This window comes from Myotis yumanensis, unplaced genomic scaffold, assembly GCF_028538775.1.
Source record: "Myotis yumanensis isolate MYYU_CA2020_CCGP unplaced genomic scaffold, mMyoYum1.0.hap1 SCAF_5, whole genome shotgun sequence".
Lineage (NCBI taxonomy): Eukaryota > Metazoa > Chordata > Mammalia > Chiroptera > Vespertilionidae > Myotis > Myotis yumanensis.
In genome coordinates, this window is record NW_027223756.1 from 47,214,757 (window position 1) to 47,233,351 (window position 18,595).

The following is an 18,595-nucleotide window of genomic DNA, read 5'->3' on the forward strand; positions in this document are numbered from 1 at the left end:
AAATAGGGTGGAATTGTAATCATGATATTTAAGACCTTTGCAGGGTCTCTGCCTAACTCCCTACCAAATCTCATATCACTCATCAAGTAGTCTGTTATGATATAGAATCACTAACCTGCATTCAACCCAGAATAAAAGGAATCAGGTTAGGAAAGGATTCATAAGAGCAATGAGACCGTTTTCAGAAATGCTGATAAAATTCTTCCTATGAAAGCCATTGTCCTAAGAAGTGACTAAGCATCCCAACTGAATACTGCCCTGAAAGTCATCAGTGGCTGCACCTTAAACATCCTTCCACTTTTCTTTCTTCCAGTTCTAATGAAAATGCAATAACGCATTCACACTAGCAGTTGTCCCACTTATAAATTTGAACTTTGAGAAATGTGTGTCATGGGTGTACACATAGATGAACTTTCTACAACATGGTCTGTAAAAAGGTTCAAAGACTTACCTGACAGTCTTCTAAACCACTTGGGCTTCTTGTCCCAGATAACAAAGAGATAGTATGCGGGGACTCCAGTCAGTGTGAGGATGAAGCCAATCCCCGTACTAAAGGGGTCTGAATAGAGGGAGAGGGCAACCATGAAGAAGCACGTGAAGGAAAACAAAGCTGGGATAAACAGCGGCACCTGGAACACAGCACAGAAAAAAAAAATCACTTTTAACACAGTGCAAGGGATGGACAGTGGTTCAAGGTGAGCCCATCAGTCATGACATTGGGTGACATACACAACCAGAGAGATAGAAACATCAATGATGAGAGAGAATCTTTGATCAGTTGCCTCCTGCATGCCTCTACTGGGGATCAAGCCTGCAACCCAAGCATGTGCTCTGACCGGGAATAGAATCATGATCTCCTGGTTCATAGGTCGATGCTCAACCACTGAGCCATGCTGGCTGGGCAGTAGCGAAGTCTCTTTAAAGGACACAGAGAATACATTAAACACTAGCAGCCCGATGCACGAAATTCTTGCAAGGGGCTCGGTCCTCTCAGCCCCGGCTTTGTCCGGAAGGTCGTCCGGAAGGACATCTGGAAGGTTGTTTGGTTGTCCGGTCTAATTAGCATATTACACTGTTATTATTATAGATATTCCCTTAATTTAAAAAAATCTTTGGATAGAAAAAAACTCTAAGGATAAATAAGTGTGTTTCATTATAGAAGTCCTGATTTAAGTACTACTATAATTTCTGTTTTTGGTATTAAAAGATGAGCTCTTTGATAATTATGATTAGAGTCCACTTTAATGTGGAGCTAAGACCATGGGCTGCTAGTTACATCTTAAATCCTTCCAGGGAAAATTGATTTTCTGTTGGAGATTCACAGTAAGAGAGGACAGGAACAAAACAGGCCAACTCCTATTCGACCGCTAATGAAGATGTTGCCAGGATTAGGCAATGAATATAATTAGAAACAAATTCTGACAACGTAACTGACAAACTGATCTGTTATTTCTTCAAAGCAAATGAACAGTGAGGCCAAATCAATCTCTGAGCATTGGAGGCTGAAGGAGACAGGTGAGAAGGGTATTCTTCAACCCTCCCCAAAGGAGTGCTTACTTATGGTAACTGTGCTTTCAATTAAGTGGTAAGTTCATACACCTTCGCTCTCCCTCTATATTTTACATTTTTATTCCTTCTGGAGTGTATAATGTAGAAAAAAAGAGCAATGTAATAAGTCATAACCTTTAAAAATACTGAAAATGCTTATTTTGTACAGCGGCATCCATTTTGGAGTTTTAAAGAGTGACACAATTCCATACGTCTCGGCATCACTGTTTCTCAGTCTGGCTGTCCACAAATGTTCAGCATAAAGGTAGATCAGAGTATCCCATGCTTTGAATTTATCAGGTCATTGGACATGTCATGAAAAACCAGCATAACACACATCCTCTATTAATACCACCTCTTTTTAAAGAGCTCAGCACAGCACATAAGACAATGTGATGAACTATTTCCCAGGGGAAAATCAGTCCAATCTGAAGGCACTACCTGCAACAGTTAAACACCTGATGACAGAGGATGGTGCCCCCCGCCCGCCCAAGCTCCCTATCATCAAGTTATGACAAAGGGAGGACTAGGTATTAGGAGAAAGATTTATGTAAACCCATCAAGATTGCTGAGGTTACCTTGAAAGGACGATGCATATCTGGGCGTTTGTATCGAAGATAAATCAGCCCAGCAACCGCTAGCCCAATAAAAAACCACCTGGCAAAACTGAGGAAATTCAAAAGACTGTAGAGGTCCCCAGAGAAGAGCATCACCATCGTCAGAGGATACTGCGAGGAGGGGGACAAAACCACACTCGGTGAGTTACAGGGAACACAGGTGATAGCAAAGCATCACATACCTAGACATTCTTACTATCCTTTTCAAATGATTACTTATACTGATAAACTACCGTGTTGATTAAAACCTAACCTCCTTTCCATATTCTGCTCTTAAAATCCCTTTCTATGCCAGTAACAGAATGAGAGGGCCATCGTCCCTGCCACTTATTGAGAAGGAATTTTATATGGATGTTTGGTGTTTAGTTGCTTTTACATTGGACAGAAGAGACTATATTTTCAAAGTTACAGTCAGTGACTGAAAATGTAAGGACCCAGAGGTGACTAGTAAATAATTAATAATAAACATCACAAGTGTCCCCTCTTGGAGAGTCTGCAGAAAGCTCTGCCAATGGGGTCTGTGTTGCTCTTGGCCACGCACTCATGAAACACGGGCCACTTCTCAGTGCCTCTGCCAGGCCCTGAATGCAAAACGTCGGCCTCTCCTTCCTCCACGCTCCCTCTCCCCGTGTGCTTGCCACGGGTGACCCTCAGGAGCGCACAAAGGAATGCGGCACAGAGATCAGCACAGCGAGTCTCTGCCGTGCACGCCGAGGAGGACATGACTGATAGCAGAGGCTTAAAGCGAAGCCCTCTTCACGGAATAATACATTCTGTTCCCACAAGTGACCGCTGCCTTCTGGATTCCTCACAAAGAGTACTGTGTACTTTACAAAGAAATTTCAAGGAAACATTTTCAAACAAATTAAATGCATGGAGAAGAAATGTTCCATGAATTCTGGCAGCAGATTGCTTTTGAGAAAAATGTTACAAAATGGTAGGCACAAAGGGACCATAACATTGCCAGTGGGTGTTTGAGGACTGTTACACCTTACACAGTCTTTTGTATCCCATGTTTCACACGTACTGTTCTCGGCATAAAGAATCCTACAAATGAAATTTAAGTTTCGGTGCTTTTATTTCTTCCCTCTAGGGTTGCTCTCAAAGGTCTCACTTTTAATCACTGAATCACTGCACTGTCTAGAATTTCATCGTTGCATTTTCTATAATTTTGTGTGCATTTCATTATAAGGGGCCTATGCGACATCTGGGTCATTTTGAACTGTAGTTTTTAGCTCCACTCTCTGCACTTAGAATTGGGATTTATTACTCTGCATCCTTTTCTACCAGGTCCTTTGTCAATGGTAGGAGCCAAACTAATTTCCCTTACACCTCACTACTTTCTACAAAGGTGAAGAAAAAGTGATGCGGCTCTTGCCCCATACCATCAAATATGCATCAGCAATACCGAGTCAAGGGAAGCAGCGGAAAACACCCTGCCTCCCACACGCTGCCAAGATCTCCATAGAGCCCGTTTCTCAATGAATGAGAAAGTCACGCACTCTGATGTCTGGGCGAGATCCGCTTTGCTAACCTGCTATTAGAGGTTATATGGAGAGACACTTGTTAATGTGCATTACCAAAACAAAAACAGCTGGCAGAGGAGTGTGCTTGCGGACATGAATCATGGAGAGGATTTCTGGAAGGTGCCCCTCTCGAGACGCAACATAGAATAACCTGGTGGGAGAAAAACAGGGGTGGAGTTGACTGCATAATTGATCATGGCAGAGGGGAAAATATCCCAGAACCCTAAGATAAAACTTGCATCTTTTTCATCCCAGACGGTTTGACATTTCTTAGATGATTACTTAGATTTCACTTTTCAGACAAGGTAGAGACCATCATGAGAAGGCTGTCTTAGAATTTTATAAAATCTGCCAACTGTTATATTCTTCTTTGAGAAGAAACAATAGCCACATCTGACTCAGCATGGCTCTCCCTACATATAAATAGCTGATAATGGATTTAGTTCTAGGTTCCCAGTACTGTAGGTGTTCTGTCTATCCAACCAAAACAACACACACACACACACACACGCGCGCACACGCACACGCACACGCACACGCACTTTGCATGCACACGTACATACACACTGTGAACATGAATAAAGGAAACCTCATTTAAAATAGAGTTGGGAGGGCCTGAAAGGGGAGCTCAACAGGAAGAAGCCTTCTTCACTCCCCCAACAGGAGAAAAGACATTATCTCCTGGCCCAGCAATAACCCAGCTGGAGAGAAGCCACAGCAACCCTGAAATCCCACTCTCTTCCAACGGCCTTTCCATCAAAACTCCGCTCCCAACGACTTCCCTTCCTCTGTAAAAGCAAGGCCCTCTCCTTTGTTCTCGGGATGCTCCTGTGGTTTTGCCGTAGTTTGCACGTTCTGAATTGCGATTCCTCTGCTATTTCCGAATAATCTCATTTTTCTGGTAAACAACTGGCTATTTCATTTTTAAGGACGACAACACATCTAACATTCATATTTATCTGATTGGGTTTTAATCTTCTATTAAAACAAAAGGTACTTTTACATCAAAGAAAGCAATAGGGACAGAGATAGGGTGAAGTGGTGATTTCTGGCATCTCTTACTTTACTTTTTTTCTTGTCACCTTTAGAGAAACAACAGATTTTATCACCAGAAATAAAATGCTGTTGTTAGACTCCGTAGACATACTATAAAAAAAATGCCACAGGCCCAGCTTCAGACTGGGCTATGAGTAGAGGCGCAGTGCCCTCTAATGGGCAGAAGGAGACATGCTGTTGCTACTTGGACAAAGACTTCAATCCTGCCTGTCCCTTTAAAAACAACAGGTTAGGAGGCACTATTTCTTTGTAAAGTCATCCTTATCACATCCAATCTCAAAAACAGAAATACATTTCTGAAAATGCTTGAACTCACTCACCTGGAGGCAGCAAATACACCCCCATTCATGGAGCCAAAGCAGGTGAGGGCGACGCAGATGGGAACTGCTAATGAGAAATTTCCCAGGAGCCTCTCAGCAAAGGTCTAGTGAAAGACAGAAGGACGTGAACTAGTGCTTTGCCAGAAAGTGGCATAAAAGGAAACAATGTAAGCCAGGCTCGCTCTATGACTTTCTGTTAGCCTGGTGATATGTGTATGTTTTATAATCCTTCTCTTTGGTTAGGGTCAGAGTAACTCCGCAGACAATAATCAAAATTAGGTGCCATGGCATTGCTTGTTGCAAAAATGTGGGCAAAGGTCTAAACAAGTACCTATTCTTTGCTTTCAAAAGGCAACGATCCATTTACCGAATTTTTATAAACTGTGGCCAAAATCTTCTATCATTCTGGTAAGTGGAAAAAGCTTCTTCAGAAAAATTTCTGCTTTTTTAGACAGAAATCCTTTTGCACAATACCTTCTCTTTAGCCCAGAAAGCCACATGTGGATAGTGAAGCACAAATGTACACTGAGAAGAATGATGGACACTTGTTTCATATGCCAATCCCACCGTCATGACGTAAAAGTGTGGCAGAAAGTAACTGATGACTTAATCACTGATATCATATCTATGAAATGTTCTGAAAACCTTTTGCCCAGAATAATCACATCAGCTGAATCTGTGTTTATCAAATCAATTATCTGGCAATTCCTTCTGTGTTTCCCATGAAAAGGCTAGACTACAAATACAAGTCCAAGGAAATCGAGCCACAGAAAAGACAACGGATAAACAAAACTTCCGAAATTTCCTTTTATGCCATGACATAAAGGCTGTACTGTAAAAAAAAAAAAAAAAAGTGGGATTCTTTACTTGTCCTTGATGCAGCTGGTGCTGTGTAATTAATGGACCACATTACGCTCAAGGAATAAGTGCGGCCCTCTCTCTGTCCAATAAGATGAGATGACTGGCTGGACAGCAGTAAGCCTTGTACATGTGGGTGTCTGCTAGAACTTACAGCACTAGCTGAAGCCTTTTTTAACTGCAGTGAACGCATACATAGATAGGTTCATGTGAAATGAGATCATTTGTTCCCCGTGGATGTTGCTGATATGAGGTAATAGTGACTATTTTTAAAGGAACTGACAGCTAATGATTGGAAGTTATTTTACCCCGCTTCATTGTTATGAGGTCATAAGTGAAGGCTCTCTTACTACCTACGGTTTTATACAAAATAAAAGTATGTGTCACAGAATAACAGTCCCATAACACGACCCTTGGGAGCAAAGACAGTTCTGAAGTCTCATAAATTTTGGAAAATGTAAAATTATGAGTATCCACTTTTTAAGGAATTAAAAATGTATATTAGCATTTTATTATTCTGAGAAGTGCTACAGCAATGATATCTGTGTAACTTTGAATAACTCATTATTCCCCCAAATTAATAATATCCCATGACTAGTATTCAAAAGGATGTAAGAGAAAAAACAAATATATACGGTCAAGTTGGAAATTCCTGAAGTGGTACTTTGGGGAAAAATGTTTGAAAAGTTTACAAATGGGAAAGAGTACAGAATAATTGCAATTTGCATACTCCAAACTGCATTCTTTTAAATTCTGCCTACCTGTCCTTAAAGACATGTTAGAAGACTGTGTATATGTGGAAATGTGTTTTCAAGCATGTATATGCAGAAATGTCTTACATGACATTAACACTACAGAGAAATCGTATAGGATTTTAGCTGTATCAGTTAAATGGAATATGCTAAGGTGTGTTCTAATTTTTTTAAGATGCTCATTATCATTCAGGTCAAGAAAAGATTACTGAATTTCAAAACCCTTTTCTGCTGGAAGGAACTAGTATAAAATTGCATCAACTCATTAACCTAAATTCAAATTGGCATTTCCCCAACTTGGACTTACCACTGCCACTGCATTTGAAAGCAAGAGCTCTTCAGCACTAATGGTCGTAAAGTAGGCCACATTCATTAGCACATAGCCGATGGTGACGATGGCCATGGATATACCTATGGCAAGGGGGATGTTTCTGAAATGCACAAAGGAATCGCTTATTAGTCATCTTTCATTATTCTTTTTCTAAAATCAAGGACGATAGGCTAATTCAAACAAAAAATTAAATGGTAGGTATGATCATTATAGGCTCTGTTGGGTATGCATAAACATTTCACTGGAGTGAGGTACCTGGGGGATTCTGATGCTGCTATCCAGGGGGCCACACTTTGAGAACCATTGTCCGCTACACCTTTCAAATACTAATTCGCTGCCTTTGCACCTTTCTGATACTCGCTCCCCAAATGGTCTTTCACATTCATGGGATTTTCCCCTTCAGGAACTTCCCTTACCAGCAAATAAGACTTCCAAAATATTTTTTGGAAGTCTGAGAGCAGGAGATAGCCACCTTTCTAAATGATAGGAGTAATAATTTTGCATAGAACACAAAAAGCACAGAAGTGCTCACAATAATGACTTTGCATGGCCCTGCTGTGAGTTCAAAGGAAGCTTAAGATCATGAATGTCTATTAAAGCAGCAGCGAAGATAATCCCATGAAATCAGAGGTGACGTGCTGGGAAGCACATAGGGCCGGACGGTGCTGACAGGACGCAGCATCAAGAAATACCCAGTGCAAATGCAAGGTTATGTCTTCATTTAATGCACTTGGAAAGCCAGGAAGTTACTGACCCCAATAATTTGATTCCATGTTACCGATACACATTACTTGCTTCACATAATCACCTCTTCAGACTCTTTACCGTTCAAGCAACTTAAACCTTCAGCTCCCTGCGTAAAGGCTGATGGGTTTTCTTTTTTTTTGGCCGTGGAGCTTATCAGCCCTCATGGAGCCTTAACCCTGCTGGTGTCACTAATGAAGACCTCAATATAAATGATTTTTTCCAAGATGAAAATACAGTTCAGAACTAGGGGGAATAAAAGGGGGGGGGGGCGGAGGAGGCACAGCCTGCCTGCTCCCCAAGCCAGGCGGGTTTTAGCACGCTAAGTCCCAGCTCATTATGCTAAAGAGTGCTGTAGAGAACAGGCAAACCTAGCCAGCCAGCCTCTGCCATTCATTATGCTGCTTGGAGCCTGACACTCCCCTGGTCCCCAAAGTCTTAAGCCTTGATGGAGAAACACATTGACCTCTAAATCCCGGCATCCCGTTAGGAAAGGAGCAGATGCTTCCTTTCCCCAGTGAGGGGAGGGTCCTGCGGAATTTCCTCTTAACACCGTCACATGCGCTGCCAGTTGTGATGGATAAATGCTCAATTTAAGCAAAGGAAACCAGCGGGCCAATTAGATACAAAAGAGTGAATGGCACAAGGCCAATTAAAGATGAGTTCTGCTTCTTTGAAAGAAAGGTTACATGGAAATGCAAAGGGGAATGAAGAGGAACACGAAGGCCTATAGACAACCTTTCAATCACTCACTGTATTATTATAAACTTGAACCCTTTCAGCTTTATAATGTGCTCATATGGGATGTTAAGTTCTTTCCATGGAGGAGAGAAACAGGGAGAGGGGAAGAGAGACTCTGTACTCCTTGCAAGAATATTAAGAAATGGTCAAGCGATGAAGAGGTTCTGGTAATAAAAAGTGAGGTGACTTATGGTTCAGTGCAGTGAAGTGACCTAACCTGCCCAGGACAGGTAGTCCTGTCTCACCACATGATGCTGCAAAACAGTAGAGAGAAGTTAGTCTCAAATTTGGGCTGTGGGCTCCCAGCATGGAAGCCAGAATGCCAGCTTCCCCTTCTGTTTCCTGCCTGGAGATTATGGTGCTTCTGAGGAAAGTTTTCTAAATTGATCTTAACAGAAGGGATCCTAAAACAACCAAACAAAAAAACCTAACTTTCCAGGTTAGTCCCCCCGCCCCCCCCCCCCCCCCCAGCTTGTCAACAACAAAAAAACACCAGCAGCTGTTGCCATTTATGTGGTGCCTGCTATGTGCCTGACATTTTATTGGGCACATTACATGTTTGCCTCATTTTATCCTTGGAAAATCCTGCAGGTTGGAAACATCATCACTGGTTTATATATGAGGAAATGAAGTCTTAGAGAATTTAAATAACTGTTCAAGGATACACAGCTGGTAAGTGGAAACACAGAGTTGAGCTGCAAGGTCTCACCTACCTTGAAGTCAAAGCATTTTAACCACTGATATGCACACACTGTCTCCCGTGTGTGGGTCCTCAAACACTGACTATTAATTTTCAGAGAAATCGTAATTGCTGAATATAATGTTTATTGGAGAGCTCTTTTCAAGGCTGTGTTTCTCATGCAGTCACTGAGAATGCAGCTATCACGAATGAGGGGAAAATACTTATTCCATGATTTCTACAGTTTCCCTGTGTAACATGAACTATAATGTATAGTTTCACTGTTTAGGTAGTAGATTTTCTTTTTAAAATTAAAAAGACAACAGAGACTAACTTAATTAATTTTGTAGAAAAGGAGGAAAAGCAAGCATGCTCGTCAGGTAAACTGAACTAGATGAACAATTTTACTATCAGCTGAATATACTAGATAGATATTAGGGGGAGGAGGAATCAAAGGAACCTAAAGTATATGACAAGAGAGATGGCCTAACCTTGCTGCAATTCCTAACACACCTAGTAATTCCTCTCCAGGTAAAATTAAGCCCCGGGAATGCGAAGGGTTGTAGCAAAATAGCCACTCTCTTCTGTCCTGAAGTTCTATTTCACTTGGACAAAGGGAAGGAGGAGAGGGGATCATGGCTGCCATGAGATAAACAGCAATCAGTTAGGAGTAAATCAGTTGATTTGTTCAGAAGGGCTTGGCATGCAGAAGGGCTTTAGATGCAGAGGGCAGATAAGCATGGTTAGTAACCCAAGATTGAAGCAAATGGTACATGATAATAAAAGGAGTTGCAGGAACTGCTAGGCCACTGATGTTTCACAGCCCAGCCGCTGTGTGACTGGGAGGCAGCCCCTAATTCCAAGAGCAACAAAACCATCATCTTGACACTGAATAAAAATGACTCACACCTATGAGGTCTACTCTTTCTCAAGTATTTGTGAATGTTTGTTATGATTAACAAAATACAAATGTATTGAAAAGAGTCACTTAATCCCTAAGAGCTTTTTGTCATAATATACAGTCTTTTCAAGTAACAGGCATTACGTTTGTGAGAATATGGTATTTTTTCATATTAGTTGCAAATGGTCTTCAATCAAAAGGTCTTGAAATACCCTTCTCATAGATTTATTTTGAATTGGTACCAATAATCAGTCTACGTCAACAAATACCTATGGATAAATACTTGTTTCATTTGAAATTATTACATAGAAGTCTGGAACAGCTGCTTCGAAGCACTTTCATTCTAAGAATCCAAATGGTCGCAATAGTAATGGCTCATAGTTTACATTTGTATAATCTACAAAGCACGAGCAAATATATTTGATCTTCAAATCTACACGTCATTTCAAATTTTTTTGTGAAGTGAGCTACAGTCTGAATAATGAATAAACAAAATTCACAACAAACCATTGAAATAGGAGGTAATACTCCCATTTTCAAACAAGGGAACCAAGGCTACGAGGGGTTAAGTGACATGGTCAAAGTAACAAAGGCAGTCAATGCAAGAGCTGGAACTTGAACCTAGCTCTTCCAGCTCTCAGCTCCACATCCGTGATATATCTTATCATATCATGGCTGCACTGTGCCTACTTTAACTCTATGTACAAGGTCCCTAGGACCCTTACATGTTGACAAACAGGTATGATATTTTATATAAGTGACACAAATATCAGATTGTTACAATGTGACATGACATATTTCAAGCCAAAAATATTTTCCTACATAGCTAAGAGTCATCACAAATACACATGCAGCATGGGTTGCATTTTTCATATGCTTTGCAACTATAATAGATCCAGAAAAAAACATTGTTCCCAGGGCTTCATATTGGCTAAAAAGACTTGCTATGGAAGCAGAATGAGTAAACCTAGCGTGGTTCTCCAGAGAGTTGAGCACACCTAAAGGTTACAGGGATATCTGATATGCAGAACATATGAGTAATTCCATAATTACTTGAATTTAGGATACTACTAAAATTGTTTTATAATCTGAACAAAATCTTCTGAGATTTGTATGAACCAAAATAAGGTCCATACAATCCCCCGTGTTGGACACACACAATGGGGAATCACAGAAGTCATTGATCCTGGGGCATCTAAAATTGTCTTTGAGCCAGGGGGCTGGGCATGATGACAATTCTGTTAAAACCTACCCTAGGGCCGTGGTTGGCAAACTGTGGCTCGCGAGCCACATGCGGCTCTTTGGCCCCTTGAGTGTGGCTCTTCCTAAGCCTTAGGAGTACCCTAATTAAGTTAATAACAATTCATCTACCTATATAGTTTAAGTTTAAAAAATTTGGCTTTCAAAAGAAATTTCTATTGTTGTACTATTGATATTTGGCTCTGTTACTAATGAGTTTGCCGACCACTGCCCTAGGGTATTTGAGTATTCTGAAATCTTTAAGACAAGTTGTTGATGCTTCACATTTTCTATTTAAAAATCATTAATATTTTAATACATGTATTTGTAATCAGGAAAAAGGAGGGAGGAATAAAAGGAGGGATTTTTAAGGATAAGAAAATGCCAAACTTCTTAATATGTGAGATACCAAAAAAAAGAAAAAGAAAAGAAAGGGAAAACAGGGTTTTTCAAAGTATTTTTCAATTCTGTAAGCAAATTAGAGACTATTTGCTTATATATTGAAACGTAACTGTGATTCATCTCAACATAAATTATTTAAAATTACATTAAGTATCTTTTGATTACAAGTATTCATTTTAGAATCATACTTATTTCACATTTTCTTTATAATGACCCAAAAGAGACGTTGAAAGCTTTCCTTTAGATCTGACCCATAAATTACTCAAGCATGTCTCTTTTTTACTTATAATTATTTTTTGCAGAATTACTGTTGATTTTATATTACCATTGCTGTTAATTTTAGCTCCTCAAAGTTCTGTCATATGTTACAGACAAAAAGATAAAGTATATATCAAAGAAAATTTATCTATATTTTTCATTCATATGATTTTTCTTCCATACATTTTTACATACTTTCCCTGACTCTTGCTCATTCCAAACTCTCCAGAAACCCCTAGAAATGGAGCTGTCCTATTTGGCTATGTGATTTTTGATATTTTTAGCAGGGATTGATAGCTTTCCAGGCTTGAAACAATTAGATTACAGATGACTGCACTCATATGAATCCCTTTATGTGTTTTCAGTGATTTTGCCTCATTGTCATTTAGTGCAATTACTATATCTTTGTTTTCCACCATGAGTGGGGATTGCGCTGTTAATAACATTTTTTTTAAAGAAATGCATTTGTGGAAACACAGCAAGTCATTGGAGATATGGCATGGGTTGTACTGGAAGAAAAAAAATGTAGTGAGAGAGGAATACATTTAATAAACCTATTTATGAACACCCTTAAAGATCCATGGTTCATGTTCTAATTTAATGATAATTTCTGGGCCAAAGCTGAACACAGTGATGTGAGAAGCAGATTGTCACATATAGGTACACAGCGATCCCACTGATTTCAAGCATTAAACACCTGCCCTCTGCTTCTTACAGGAACATGAAGGCTATGGTTGTTTTCACTGAGACATTTTGCATTTCAATACCACTGACATCTCATCTAAATCTCACCATTTTCCATTGTCCACAGATGAAGAACTCCATAAACAAAGAGAGAAGACAGAGAGACCTGTAGGGAGATGTAAGAAATGAACAGACACAGATTAAGAGACTGCAGGGCTAAAGGAGGCTCCTGGAAAAATGTACGTGGACACATAAAGGAGGAAGAAAAGTGCAGCAAAACCACACAGAAAAATGAACTAAAATTTACAATTCAGAACAGGGTAATAAGCAGTCAGAAGCATCAGTATGAGCATTTTTATCCCTTAAAATACTTCATTTTTTAATCCTACTATTAGAATAAATTCATGCCTAAATAGAATTATTCAGCAAAATGTAGCTTGAGAGTAAATTTTCATTTGCTTGCATTTCATACAAGTAAAAATTTGCATTGTCTGCATCTCATTTTTCTCATATTCTAAAGATTTAGAGTATGTCTTCCAGATATATTACAGTTGTCCATATTTATGGGTAAACCTAAAAATATTAGTAGGTGAGTTTGAGTGTGCAAACAGAAAATTGGTTTCCAATGAAATGTTATCAATTAAATAACTGAGAATATTTTAATAACAATAAGTTAAGTTTCACACCAATGTTCAAGGCTTATTTTTGTTATATTGTTTTTAAAATATACCTCTTCAATTGTCATTATTTTCCTCGGGATTTGCTCTAAAGTACACCAAGGTAATGCGACATCTCAGTGAACCATTTTTTTTATAACAGAGCTCCTGAGATTCAGGTGCATGGCTGAGACCACCCATCACGATTTTGTGTTGCTCTTTCCAAAGTAGAAGTTGTTCCTGAGAAGCAGCAGATGAACCACATTTCCCACTCTCTTGTTTCTAGGTGGGAATGTGACTCATTCTTGTGTTTCAATTAATGTGGCAATTAAGGCCGAGGGGAGGTGGTTAAGAAGTGGGTTGCCTTGTCACCCCATTTCGCTGACAACTAAAGAGTAGCAAAGCCACATTCTGGAAGGAATCTGGATCACAGAACCAATCTGTGGAAGCAAGCCCACCAACAGCGGACGACTGTTACTTAAGTTAAAAATTAAACTTTTGGTTATTTAAAGCCATCAAAAATGTGTGGTTTGTTTGTTACAGCAGCTGGTATTACCCTAATAATGATGGGCTATATTATATCAAGACTGTTTGTAAATCTCAATTCATTGGTTTAGGTAAAACTTAAAATGGGTCCTATACTATTCTTGTTTTATAATAAACCACTATGTAATATAAAATTCTTCAAATAATGTCCCAAATGACAAAATCAAATAAAAATATTTGCACCCCAAAAAAGCTAGAGTAGTGAAAAATTTATTATTCAAACTTTTCCCAGAAACAGAGCAAAGATAGAGCCCATTATTTTAAAATATAAACTCTCCTGCATTCCTGAGAACCCTCACTAATGCAGCAAAGACCAAAGCACAATTGCCCCTTGTTTTGTCCAAGGATACATAATAAGACAGTGATGGTGAACCTATGACACGCGTGTCAGAGGTGACAAGCGAACTCATTTTTTTGGTTGAATTTTCTTTGTTAAATGGCATTTAGATATATAAAATAAATATCAAAAATATAAGTCTTTGTTTTACTATGGTTGCAAATATCAAAAAATTTCTATATGTGACACGGCACCAGAGTTAAGTTAGGGTTTTTCAAAATGCTGATATGCCGAGCTCAAAAGGTTCGCCATCACTATAAGATAATGAGATGCTAAATTAATATACTAAAAACAAGACCGAATAAAATAAATACACTCACTTTGGCATAGTAAATGAGAATTAGAGTCAAAATTCCCTCATGCCATTAACACGTATCTTAGAAGGAACTGATAACACTTCTATATACACATAAATCAGGTCTAGTCACATTTTTTCTGATCAGCACACAATAGGAAATGGAACAGGTAAACATGGGAACAGTCACCCATAACAAATGAACCACTGCTTCTACCACCAAGAATTGATTCAATACTTCTGACCAACAATGATGAGTCTAATTATTATTAATCATTTCAATTTGATATCTGGTGGTCACGTGGATATTTGGCTTTCCAATTCGGTGCTCTGGGAACCAAAATAGAAAATGGACAATCAGCCCAGCCAGAGTGGCTCAGCTGGTTGAGCATCATCCTGTGCTCCAAAAGGTTGCCAGTTCGATTCTCCATCAGGGCACATACATACTTGGGTTGTGGGTTTGATTTCTGGTTGGGGCATGTCCAGAAGGCAACTGATTAGATGTTTCTCTCTTACATTGATGTCTCCCCCTCTCTCTCTTCCTCTCTCTAAGCATGTCCTCAGGTGAGGATTTTTTTAAAAAAGGACAATTAATAGGATTACAAGCTACTCTGTTTGCACTCACCTCAACCAGATCAGTCCTCTTTACTTGTTTTATGTATTAATATTCTGCCAGACAACTGAAATAAACCAGTGCTTTCAAATAGTTTTAAAATGACTGCTTTTTGATTCTGTAAGTCAAATTATGCAAGTCAAATTATGTCTTTAGATAATGTTTTTGGAGCCAATGATGGCTTCCTTGAGTATTAAAAATATGTGAATTGGTTTCATAAAGTGTCTATATATGAATGATTACGTAGGTATGTACTAGTATGTATATACTTGACCCTACGAAGTTGAAATAATTTTTCAATGCAACAAATTCCTGTTATACTCAGGGTAACTGAGGGGAAAATTCTTAGTGGGAAAGCTATGAAGGGATAGGAGCGCCAATAGCTATGGCCTGGCTTTAGTCAAAGAGGTAAATCCACATGGCAGGGCCACAGAGAACATGACACAGCGGCTGAATGGAGCAGTAAAGAAAAGCGAAGATGAGAAGAAATAGAGTTGATGGGTTAAGCACCCTGCTAGTTTAAAGAGATGATATGTCATCGTCAAAAAATGAGATGATGAAGACTTGTGATTGGAACAGTTGACAGCTCCCTGAAAAGGTCACAAAGGCCCACGGAATGGCAGATCCTCCGCAAGCCCTCCCTCCCCTCTCCTCAGGCTGTCCATTTACAGAGATTCATATTCCCAGCAGAAATGGAAATGTTGTGATCTTTTATCTTTCAGCTCAAAAGTTAAATCTTTTGAAAAATAAGCTTTTGTGCCTTCATTTGATATGTATTATGACTTTTCTTAGACTACAAAGATTCATAGGCAAACCTCTCCCCAGGGATAATTTATTCAAGTCACGCACAATGTGCAACGGCCTGGGGACTATTTGTCCTGGGGAAGTAGAGGTGGTCCTTAGATATACCCACCACTTCATTTCCTTTCTCTTCCACATTTTCTCTTAGTCCCATTACCCAATTAAACCTGACCACAAAGAAAAAAAATTATATATACTATCTCAAGTGTAAATTGTCTTTTCACAACATCTTTTCTCTGGAGTTTCACCTTTGACATTTGCTTTAACTTGATTTCAGAGAATTAAGAAAAACTCTCTGGACAGCAATCTCAAGGCTGGGTCTAGTCATGTCCCAGTCACTAGAAGGCACACAGGAGATCACTGGATCTCTCTGGGCTTAAACTTCCTCATCAGTTGAAAAGGGTGTTGAAATAATGAAATCTAAAGTCCATTTCAGTTAAAATTTCATGATTCAATCCCTTTAGCAAATAAAGTAAATCCATAAAGATTGTTTAACAGTATACTTTGAAAAGTCAGCTGAGCACTTGCTCATCTATCAGAGCATCCTAAGGAAATTTCTGCCTTTGCCCTGTTCTATCAATCAGAGGTGAGAATAGGACGCCAACTTTACAATCTCTTCTCCTGTGTTCTGAAGATTATGATTCTATCCTCAACCAGGAACACCAGCGCATTAAATCACCTCCCATCACTACAACTTCAAAGTGTCAGCCTGGCTGGGAAAAAATCGATCATTACCGAAGATCATGTAAAGGATAAGTGGACTGTTCACTCTTCTAGAATCTAAAATGTGCTCTGAAGATCAGGCCAGGCCTCCAAAAGGCTACATACGTGGAAACTATTATCACAGACACTTGTGGACTGTCTTTATAAGTTGCTGTATTTTATACCTGTAGATTCATCAAAACTTAATGGCAAACAAATTTGTTAAATCCATCTGAATTTCAGGAGGGCATTTGTAGTAATATTGTTAAGGATGCTATCATGTGCATTCTATCAAAGTCCTTTATATAGAGTTTACTCATTTAACCAATGTTTATCAAATATCTTCTTTATGTTAGGCATTGTTATAAGTAAAGGGATAAAGATATTAGCCACAACAACAAAAAAAATGTATTCTCCCATGGAATCTAAAATTCAAACAGGTAAGATACGCAGGGCCCGCCCTAACTGGTTTGACTCAGTGGATAGAGCATGTGCCTGCGGACTCAAGGGTCCCGGGTTCGATTCCGGTCAAGGGCATGTACCTTGGTTGCGGGCACATCCCCAGTGGGGAGTGTGCAGGAGGCGGCTGATCGATGTTTCTCTCTCATCGATGTTCCTAACTCTCTGTCCCTCTCCCTTCCTCTCTGTAAAAAAAATCAATAAAATATATTAAAAAAAAAAAAAAGATACACAGGGCCCTCTTCCTGGAACACAGTTCTCCCACCACCCCTGGGTCCGCACATGGTTGCCTCAATCTTGTCAGTTAGTCACAAATCAGAGTCTCCTTCTCAGGGAAATCTTCCCTTATTTTCCTAAGTACACTCCCTGCTCCAGTAATACCCACCCACTACTCTTTTTAATGAGAAACAAACAAACAAACAAACAAAACATCTAACTCCTATCTTTTCAAATATCTTTATTTATGTATCCATACTCACCAAAGTCTACAAAGAAAGTAAAATCATTCACTGAGCATTATAAAGTGCCTTCAAAGTATTTGCTCTAAATCTCTAGTGCAAACGCATTTGAAAGGGGTTGCCAGGAATGTTTTTAACCCTCAAGGATAACTCTGCATTTTGTGTAGCTTGTAACCATGTAGGGAAAAGGTTGTTGGCCTCCTTGGCCTTTGATATTTTTGTTTGTTTGTTTTACCAACCTCTTATTTCTAAGATATGTCCTAAAAGAAATGGTTCATTAAAACAGAGAGATAAGGTAACTACTTTAGAAGATATAACTTGGGATTTAAAAACACACACACACAATTAAAATAAAAGCTTGTTTCCAGTAGTGATGGGAAGACATGCAAAGCTTGACCATATTTAAATGACTTTAATCAAACCAAGCTATCATTTTGACTCTTCCTCTTATATTATTTACACAGCTGTGAGATAAATCTGTACAAACCTCCCCAAAGAAGACTTAAAAAAATAAATGGAAGCAGTGAAGAGAAAAAATAAAAAAATTAATAAATAAGCATGGTTAAGAGACAGCTTTAACAAAGAAAAGAAATGTTATTGCACTAATGCTCATGTGAATTGTAAATTATTAAATCTCTAAGAACACCTGATTTATGAACAGGATAACACAGCCCCTAGCCAAAATCATTTTTAATAAAAAACTGTAAACCTCCTGAAGTTCATCTCAGATTTAATATCAAACACAGCAGCCACTCATGACCATTTCCCATAAAACAGAAACACAGCACGACATAACTGGTGGGCAGCCATCAAGGGGGAGTCAGCAGTACCAGTACAAACAAACAGGGTGTCAGAACCATGGACAGGATCAGGCTTCACAAACTAGAGCAGTGGTTCTCAACCTTCCTAATGCAGTGACCCTTTAATACAGTTCCTCATGTGTGGTGACCCCCAATTTCATTGTTACAAATTGAACATAATTAAAGCATAGTGATTAATCACAAAAACAATATGTAATTATATATGTGTTTTCCGATGGTCTTAGGTGACCCCTGTGAAAGGGTCGTTCGAC

The 18,595-nt window shown here is 39.2% G+C and overlaps 1 protein-coding gene across 4 annotated transcripts in view; it reads right to left on the reverse strand.

Moving 5' to 3' along the window:
- The window catches only part of SLC7A11 (solute carrier family 7 member 11), a 133,805-nt gene that overhangs the window by 67,065 nt on the left and 48,145 nt on the right, over nt 1-18,595 (reverse strand). For all 4 annotated transcript variants that reach the window (XR_011471542.1, XR_011471541.1, XM_070415183.1 and 1 more), the window contains exons 7-11: nt 6,985-7,108; nt 5,068-5,171; nt 3,746-3,842; nt 2,127-2,276; nt 452-629 (exon numbers count right to left, since the gene is read on the reverse strand). Coding sequence is in view for 2 of the 4 variants with exons in the window: in XM_070415183.1 (XP_070271284.1) it covers nt 452-629; nt 2,127-2,276; nt 3,746-3,842; nt 5,068-5,171; nt 6,985-7,108 (653 nt within the window). In the remaining 2 variants the exon portion in view is untranslated. The remainder of the gene's footprint in view (nt 1-451; nt 630-2,126; nt 2,277-3,745; nt 3,843-5,067; nt 5,172-6,984; nt 7,109-18,595) is intronic.